Source organism: Melospiza melodia, chromosome 6, assembly GCF_035770615.1.
Source record: "Melospiza melodia melodia isolate bMelMel2 chromosome 6, bMelMel2.pri, whole genome shotgun sequence".
Classification (NCBI taxonomy): domain Eukaryota; kingdom Metazoa; phylum Chordata; class Aves; order Passeriformes; family Passerellidae; genus Melospiza; species Melospiza melodia.
Genome location: NC_086199.1, coordinates 22,110,920 through 22,120,707, shown reverse-complemented (window position 1 = coordinate 22,120,707; position 9,788 = coordinate 22,110,920). Strand labels below are relative to the sequence as shown.

The window sequence follows — 9,788 nt, the reverse complement described above, 5'->3', positions numbered from 1 at the left end:
GGGGCTCGGAGCCTCCCGCCGCGCCCCCGGGGGAACGGGCTTGCAAAAGCCGCCCCTTTTCCCCCTTCTCCGAGCGCCAGGGCTGGGGCCGCTCTGCGGGAAGGGGGGACGGGCCCCCCCTGCTCCGGAGCCGGCCCCTGACGGGCAGAAACCGGCTCTGTGCTCCCCCGTGAAAGCCTCGGCTGTTCCCGAATTGCGGGAGAAAGTTTCTACCACTCCAAAGAAGTCTTTCTTTCATGATCTGCTGTCTTCTGTGCCGGCAGCATCCTATCCTGCCCTCAAAACCTGTTGGAAACATGGAGTGGCTGTTTATTTGGGGTGTAAAAAGTGTCTTTTCCAGCATTTCCACAAGCGTTCATAAGCCTATGAAGGAAATTAGGGAAAGGACTACGAAAAAATTATTAGGGAATCACACTGAAAGGAGGTTTTGCAGCCTACTGAGGAGAAGTGCCAGTGTTGGCACGGTCCCAGAAAGGGAGACCTAGAAGGGAAAACCCAACATTTCTACAGCAGTCTAAGCACAAAGCTGCAAATCACCTGGGCCCATTTGTGTACCCACAGCTAAAATCAGGACCTGCACCTCCTTTTCAAATACTGACATCTGGTTTATGCAGATTCAGGGCTGAGACGAATGGAAGGAAATGTTTAAAACAAGACACAAACTGCAAGACAGATGTGAGGTCAAGAATCCCATGCGAGATGGATCAAGAAGCCCTTTGAAACATCTCATTAGCAGCACAGCAGCTGAGAGCAGCCTGACACTCTTAACAGCACCCAAGGGTAGCAGCCTAGCTTTCAAGCACAGCAGCTTTTTGGGGCCAGCACCGAGCTAGAGCAGGCACTCATCGTGGGAGTGCTGCACATCGGGAACAGCAGCTACGACTGCAGGCGTCTTTCCACAACAGAAGCGGCTTTTCTAGACTGCACATCAAAGCTCCTGCCGTACGATGGACCAGAGACTGCCAAAAACCAGCTAAGCACCCATCTCTCATGCAAGGTTTCCTGGCTCTAGAGTACAAGGCTAGAGGGGAACAACGATCTGAGTCCTTAACAGGCAATGGTGTTACCCAGTCATTCCAGTATAAAACTCATGTGTTGAATTTTTTTGAGGTTTTTATTTTGGTGGTGGGTGGGAAAAGGACTGGGAAAGAAGAGAGAGTTCAGTCTCTTTAATAGGGAAAAGCCTCATTAAGGAAAAAAGTGCCAAAATCATGATATAGTGTTTTTAAAAGTCTTTATTATGCAGAACATAGAATATATTTGAATGATTTTTTCCCCAAGCATTTTTTTCTCCAGTGTTTTTTTTTAAACATGCATTGTTACCTTTTTAAAGCCAATGTACCATCCATTTATCTTTTTCCCTGCCCACAAAGCATCCATATTCATGTTAATCACAAGTGTAAAAAAAATTAGACATCTGGCATAAAATATTTTTGGGGGGGGGGCCCATTTAAAAATTTTATCTAAAATGTCTTATCTACAAAAAAATCCAATATATATGTACATTATAGCAACACAGAGGCATAAGAATACAGTGCAATTTAAGATGAAGTGCTGTGACTTGGTAATTCTGCCCAGGGCTTGTGAAAATGTGGGCCACCATTGGCTTTGGGGCTGCTTGCCTAAAGCCTCAGGCTCCAGCATTCCTCAGTTCTCTCTCAAGTGGGTCTGAGGTTAATATTCAGAGGCTAGAGATGCATTAAGCTTAATAAACCATTAGGGGGTAGCAGAAATACTGCCTGAATAGGATGAGCTTTGGCAAAAAAAATAAAAAAGAATGTTTACAAAGGTCAGATGGCTTGGTGCATGTTTCACCTCACTGGGGGTATTTCTGGAATGGCACCAAGCCTTGGAATATTCACTTGAGACCTGTTCACCTACTGCTGAGGAAATGAATTTGCTAGCTGCCACTGGTTCTGAAGTCCCTGACTGTCTCAGTAAGTCTCCCACTTTGAGCAGCCCAGGAACAAGTTCCTGATGGGAGCACACAGAACTATGTAAGCTGCACAGGAACATCAGTGCAGAGAACTGCACTGCTTTGGCTCCCATGTACAGACATCCCCTTAAACAGCTGCTAGCCAGGATCACACACAAACTGAGTTTTGAACCCCTCCCTCCCGAGAAAACAGCAGTACACACTGCTTAACTAAGAGCACCGAGTATTCTTCCGTGGGGTAAAATCCACTGCACTCTTCAAGGTCAGGCTTAATTTCAATTCTTCATACCAAGAATCACAGTTTAAGGCCTTTAACACACACCACAGTCATCATCTGCTTCACCCAGCCCCATTTGGGGATAAAAGCACAACAGCTCCAATGTCTGCAACAAATGCTTCTTTTTTCAGTGAAAGGTAAAGCACAATACTTCACACAAACACTTGATGTTTGTGCTCTAATATTACGTCTGAATCCTTGAACAGGTGAACAACTGCAAGGCTGGGAATGTTTACAGGAATACAAAGCCATCAGAATGGCATTGGAGATTTTTTTCTTCTTTTAAAACCATGTTCAGGTTATGCAGGTCAAATGACTCGCTTTTCCCAGACAGTGGTCCAGTGCCACCTGGGTGTCAGGTCCAGCACCAAAGCCACCAATGCACCTGCCAGGGGGTCATACTAAGCACTCCTGAACAGCTCTGCACTTCACTAGTGCTAAAATAGAACAGACTGCAGGTGCCTCAAATCTCCATGCAGAAGGTGCCATTCACACAGATCCCAGCATGCTTGACACTTTCATAGGCTGAATATAAAGTGTAAAAATAATATATTTAAACTGCATACATTCTGACTGAGCATTGGATATTGGGATACATTTCCACAAGTTTCCTTCTCTGTGATGCAGCAAGGGGGCTCATGCATAGTGCTCCAGATCCAGTGCTGCAAGGTGTTCTCTTAGATGAAATGAAGAGTCATGTTCATGCTTTCTTCCAACCTCTCCTATGACCTCCCTGAATGGATAACACGGCTTCTGAACAAGCAAACAGCTGTAGGTCAATGCTTTTCAGAGGAAAACGAATCAAAATTTGCACAGAAGGAGAAGAAGTACTTACTTGGTATGGAAAAGTTTTAGAGAAGTGTCCATTCAGGCACTGAAAACTGCACTCCTGATTTAGGGACACTTGTTCAAGTACACATGAAAGATCCCTGTACAGCTGAAAATAAGCAATGATTGGCTATCCCTTTTCTCCATCTGTGCAGTATCAGTCCTTCATCCACACAGCACAGAATTGCTGATTTTATGGGCACATTTCCCTTGCCTACTCTTAGTGAAGGTGCAGCTCCGATAGCGAGTATCACATCTGCACTCTTAGAGGAAACAGCAAGAGGAGGATGGGTAATGCAATCCCTTCAGATGTTTGGTCAACTCGCTCCTGAGTCTTTGCCTAAAGCAGAAGCATACTGCTACACCCATAACTCAAGAACCAGAACTGTTCATTAAGGATGCTACTTAGAAGGGAAAAGATAGAGCAACTAGAGAGTTAAATAAACCATATATGTACTATACAAAAATTTGTGTCATGTAAAAAACAAAAGTGAAGGCCCTGAATATTCTGAGACACAAAAAAATGGTTTCTTCTCTGCCAAGGAACTAAAGGAAAACTATGAATCAGGTTCCTTAAGACAAAGATCTACTTGGGAAAGCCAGTTTCTAACAAGAAGCAGATCTCCCACTCTTTGCTGATGCTCGGTAATAGGAGCTTCTCAATTTTCTTACGAGTGAAAGAATATGGCCATTAGCCTTAAAAACAGTAATGGTTCTAAACTCTTCACTCTGCTCAAGAGAGGCAAAAACTTGCTTGCTTAGTTCTTCAGAGAGGTACTGGGAAGGAACTATTGTATATTTATGAGTAAGTTTAGCCAATATACAGTACTGAGCAAAATCCTTTGTTCAAAAGCAGCCTTCATTTTCTTTTCAATTTTGCATCTCTTAAGAAATACCAGGAGTCATTTTCAATTAGAATGTCTCTGAAAAGTTGGCAGGGACTGAAGTTTTATTTCTTAAGCAGCTTTTCTTCCTTTGTGATCTCTCAAGATTGGTTCTTTCATTCATTTCTACTGCCAGGAGAAAAAGGAGACAGATTTCTGGTCAGTACATAAATATCAAAGCAGCAATCCATCCTACACATACTGTGACAGCATACATGCTGTAGGTTTGCCTAACACAAACCCTTACTGGAGCTTTTTCAGTAGATGCAAAAAGGTTTCTTGGCTTTCAAGCTCAGTGAATTACTGAATTAAAAGTGTGAAATCTTGGGCTTAACTCCTACTTTTTCAGAAGCAGTTTCAAGAGGTTTCATAGTTTTTACCAAACTTTGGCAAAACAGCTTCTCTTGAACAAAAGGCCTCAGAGAGGTGTGGGGGGGTTTGCTTTCCAAAAAGGATATGGCAAGGCTGAAATGTAACCAAGTACTTTGCAAATGCTAACTGCCAGAATTATTTCTGAAGTGCCTTTGCAACAAAAAATTCAAAGTTATATGCAGACAGCGTGACACAGCAGACAGATACTAAAAGGCAGAAGCTTGAACATAATTTCTTCAACAAGCGCAACTAGAAACCAAATGGACACTAGTAATTTTTGAACACTATTTCAGAAGTATTACACAGGATTTATCTATATTGTGAAGATTTTTCCAGATACTTTTCTCCCTTCCAAAGAAAAGCTGCTCTAAAACTGATTCACAGAGACAAGGTTGAGATTCAACACTTGTAGAATCTATGATAACCCACTTCTAAATTAATACATCCCAGTTTCTAAACTGAGTCGGCTACGCAGCAGACAAACACACTCTGCATTTGTGAATGTTTAAAACCAGCTACCTACTGATCCAGGCCTTTAAATTGATCAGTTTGTCTGCTCTTAAACTATTTCATGATCAAGTTAATAGGACCAGGGCTCATGTCAGGGCTTCCTGTACTAACTAAGCTCCTCTTGTTCCCTAGTACAATCCAGAGAAAAAAAAAATCTGTAAAGCTTCTTGAAGTCAGAAAGCAGGTAATCTGCTGGAATGTTAGAGCTAGTCCTGGGCAGAACATGGGTGAGAAAATAAGCTCAGCTAACTGCTGTTTATTAACTCTGCCTGAACACATGAGACTATTTCATAGCTATCCAAGCTGCACATACAGACTTCTCAGATTCTGCACTCAGCTCCAGAAGAAGAGCCAACCAACATTAATGGACTAAGAAACAGTTAACTGGACCTATTTTCAAACAGTCAATTTCAGTTCTTCTCATATAAATAAATTTCTTAAATTCAATGGTAAAAAAATGAACCAGTGTTTTGAAGTTCCATTACATTAAAATGTAACAAGATCTATAAATGCATGAAGTTAGATAGTCTATAAAATAGAAACCAATTCTGCTTTAACTCATCACAAGTATTTGCAGAACTGCTTGGTTCTAGTGGCCAAAACACTCTCTCCCTGTTAGCTGCAGAGTGAACATTAAAGAACTTCAAAAGAATTTTTTTTTTCAGCACCACACAAAGAGCTTTGAGTTGCTCTCTGCTTCAGTATTATGATGATCAGTCTGTTTCTAAAACCCTAGTAACCTGCAAAAAGTATTTTGCCAACCCAAACTGAAGAGCTGGCCCAACCCAACTGACACAATGTTAACATTTTACTATATTTGCAGAAATCACGTATGTCTAAATATAAAATACAAACTATACTGCAATTGACTAATTTAAAACTTTTGGTACCTTTTTGTTGATCCATTCTGTTCACTGAAAGAATTCGAGATGTAAAGACTAAGTAGCAGACCAGTTCTAAGGTGTGTTAGAGCAAAGGCATCTATTTGAAACAGAGGGACAGTATGAAACTTGCAAATAAAGACTCCAAACAGCAACTGGCTTAGAGAACACTCATTTGAGCAGTGTTGATCAGAAAGTAACAGAAGTATGAAAGAATAAAGATATCAAACTAAATGCAATTGTGAGGACATTCTCTCTCTTCAGGGAAGACCTACAGATATGCAGCAGCTGCCAATGGGGACTTTGCTGGCCAGCCAAAATGTAATGTATGACTCCAAGATTCAAGCTATCCATATGCATAACAGGGCCAGTGAAGAATACCTCACAGATGACAAGAAACAGAGAGCTAGCACAGCAAAGGCCAGCAGTCTTTCACAATCTGCATGAAATAGATGGTTCTCCTACTCATCACCCCTTGTATAGGCCTGCTTATCGAGGGGGCTTCGTCTTAAGACTAACCATGAGACTTGCTCTAGTTTGTTTAACCCCAAAGGCTCCCTTCTAGGGCTTAGGGACTTGTTCGTGACTTTATGATAATTCCAAAGCAAGAGAAACTAACCTGAAGATGAGAAAGCAACATATAAAACCCATATTTTTTCTTTTTTTTAAACAGAAGTATTAAAAACAAACCAAAACAAACCCCTCTCCATCACTTACCCTCTATCAAAAGGACAATTAGTGTCAAAACCAGGATACAATCTGGTATCCATACTGGGAAGGAAAAGAGGCTACAGTTCCAGAAGTCCTTCTGCCTGTGGCTTACAAAACTAAATAATGTTTGGGAACAATGGTCCTGTCAGCGACATGTCAACAACACATTTATTTTAAAAAGGCTAAATTCAAGTTTTAAACATAAGTAACTGCAAATGAAAAAAAAAACAACTTTGGTTGATTATCCATCTTGTTAAATATGTCAAAGTTAGCAATCAACAGTTTCTCTGGGAAGTCTCCAGAAACAGACAGGTCAGCTCATTCCTAATTGGGAAGATCAGACACCTAGCAGTGACACTGAAAATGCTGCCATGCCAGCGTCACACATGCTCACAACATCTCAGCCAGCATTTGGGAGGCTAATGGTGCATACAACGTCTGAACTAATCAGCCACAGCCAACTTAGGTTGCTGTGAACTCATTGAGACAAATAAATAAAAAAAAAGCAACAAGAAAAAAATAAAGCCAAGCACCTCTAGGGCCAGACCCTGAAGACATAGAAATCAAAGAATTTTTTTCTCCTCTCCCTATTTACAAAATGCCATTTAGAGCTGATGTGGCCACTTCAGTATTGTGAGGAAACGTCTCTTATACTAAGCAGTCATAAGTGTGTTGTTCACAGATGCTGTGGCCTGTGTGCCACGGAGTGTCCCCTGGGGTGTGTCCCTCCCTCTGAGGCACATGGAGGGAGCTCAGTCTTCTGTTTCTTCATATGTGGTCTCGTCAAACGGCCGGTCCAGGAGCGGTACCAAACGGCGACGGGAATATTTCAGTTGCAAAAGGTCCCCAACTTCGTTGATTTCTTTTAAAGCCTGACAAAGAGATCACAGTAGATCAGCAGAGGAGACAGATGCAAGTTATCCACACATGTTCCTTTATGCATGCCTGCAGACTACTCTGACAGCCATTTTACTTGAGATGTTACTCTGCTAGAAGCTGGTACCTTCAGAAGTGCATAGGATTTTTTTTTTCATTTTAGAATTCGGAAATTTTGAGACCACATGAACAGCACTGGGTCACTTAACTGAGAGTGCCTGTGTATCCACCTGACTAGTCCAGCTCCAGAACAGGATTATAATATCCAGCAAACTCCATGACTACTCGTAGATAGAAAAACAGAATAATGTTCTTCCCTTCCTGGAGGTAATGAAGCTAAAATAGAAAAAAAATGTACATTTTGTTTGAGGTTTGACTCCTCCTTGTGTATCATTCAATTTGAAACCAAAGCTGATCTGTATTTTTTAAATTGCAAAACAGCAAAGACAAACTATAATAGTGAGCTAACAAGTTCTATAGATGCATTTGTTATATCTACATTTGGTTAATTTGCATTGTCCACATACAACTACAGATGAAAGCTGTGTGTCATAAACAACATGGCACAGCAGATTTTTGCCAGACAATCCAAGGAAATAAAAATAAAAAGTTATTCTGGGCAGGACCCTAAGCATTTTCTCCTTGGAAAGCAAGTCCCACTGAGGTTGCCACAAATCCTGCATTCAAGCAACTGATGGCGCAGAACATTCTACTGAATTAGCACAGCCTTTCACCATTTTGACCTGAACTCAAATATTATGAAGTTTACCAGAGATCAAACATCTGATTGCGTAAGAAATGAGGGAAGTCCCAACTCAGTTAATCATACTTTCATTATGTTGCAATCTCTGATAAGACATCTGTCCACACACACATAGGGTCTGTTAAAAGCCAAATCCTAAACTTCATTTCTCTACAGAACACTCCTAGAGCAAACTACAAAATAAATCAGTTGCTGCAGACAAATCTGTGATAGCATGTGATGCTAGTTATTTTATATAGGCAAGTGACAAAAATTAATTCGGAAGATCACTTTCAAGTCCAATATGATTTTTTTTTTAATTCAAAGGTTGGCATTCTTTGCTGCCTTGAATTGTAAATTTATTGCGATAGGTACATTCAGCATTGCTTCAGAATGTCACTAATTCAACACTGATGCTCCAATCTGCATCAAATGCTTGTCTCTTGAGGACAGTTGGAAGATGGGGGTTAATAGCTCTACATGTTTTTTCTCCCTAGATGGATAGTTCAAGTTTTTGTTTCTTTAAACAATGGCCCTTCATGCTTGTTATATCTGGCAGCAAAAACCTCTGCACTCTAAAATCTGGGGGAACGACAAACCCAGAAGTTGGACCTCAGTAAAAACAAAACAAAACAAAACAAAGTGTGGGCACAGTCTGCCAGAGCCTTAAGTAAAGATCCCATATGGAAGCAATTTAAAGCTGAATTTCTGTTGAAAGAGTATGTTAACTGTTATTCTTGAATGCAGATTTAGGATTTTATTAATTTAAAACAAAAAGGACCATGTGACTAGCAAAGACTACAAAGGAAATGGCATTGGTGTACTCTGACTTTAGGAGAGTGTAATATTTTTTTCATCACTGAAAAGAAAGCACAGCCCACAGCGATGCAGGTTATGAGGGACTCCACTCTGATCCTAAGCCAAATATTTTTAGGCAAGGAAGTTTTATTTACATAAAACAGTTAAAATTTTAACTAAGTACTGTTCCTCATTGTGTGGGTGTATTTAATAAGAACAAGGAAGCATTACAAATATTATTATTTGCAAGAGAAGTCTCTCTTCCCTATGCTTCAAACCTGGTTAAGTTTTGTTTAAAAAAATACCACAAGAGGCCTAGTTAGCATCCATGAATACACAGATGGGATACCAAGTTGTCTCCTCTGTTGGTGACTTGAAGAAGCTGTCTGCCAGCTCTCCCCAAGTCCATTCATTTTAGTTCTTCCTCCTCCTGGATATTGCTGCCACAGTTAGCAAGAGGGATTAGACTTGAGGTCTGCCTTAATGATTAGCTGCCTGAAATCAATCCCTTTTCACTGCATCACAAGAAAACACTGCACAAAGTCACTGACACAAAGACTTGCTCCTTATTAACTCTTCTTGCCAATGTCCTGGCTTTTGAGCGTGCAGCTATTTTGAACCATAAAGGGGGTTACGCTAACTTGGAAAAAAGCCTCCACATACTGAGCTAAATCAGGATTTCTTCATTCACTTCAAAATTCACACCTCATTTTGTTCTGGATTAATTTTCTTAGCAGACAAGCTTTAATATATTGAGCTAGCATTTCCTCAATTTAGTACATTTAACACTTACAGAGGTACTCTAGCAATGAATCTTATGTTAAGTGTACAAAATTTGAAACATTTTTTGGAAAATGCAGAAGGAATTGACAGGAAAAGAGGTTTTTAAAGCAGAGTAATAAAAGTCACAGATAGATTTTGGAAGAGCACAAATGTGGTATTTATACAGATCCTACAAAAGCAGCTTATTATG

At 40.6% G+C, this 9,788-nt stretch overlaps 1 protein-coding gene across 1 annotated transcript in view; it reads right to left on the bottom strand.

Annotated features, from left to right (window-relative positions):
* Positions 1-1,217: 1,217 nt before the first annotated feature.
* Positions 1,218-9,788, bottom strand: part of SPTLC2 (serine palmitoyltransferase long chain base subunit 2) — a 78,036-nt gene continuing 69,465 nt past the window's right edge. The window contains exon 12 of the mRNA XM_063160208.1: positions 1,218-7,271. Within this exon, the coding sequence (XP_063016278.1) occupies positions 7,152-7,271 (120 nt within the window). The 3' untranslated portion in view covers positions 1,218-7,151. The remainder of the gene's footprint in view (positions 7,272-9,788) is intronic.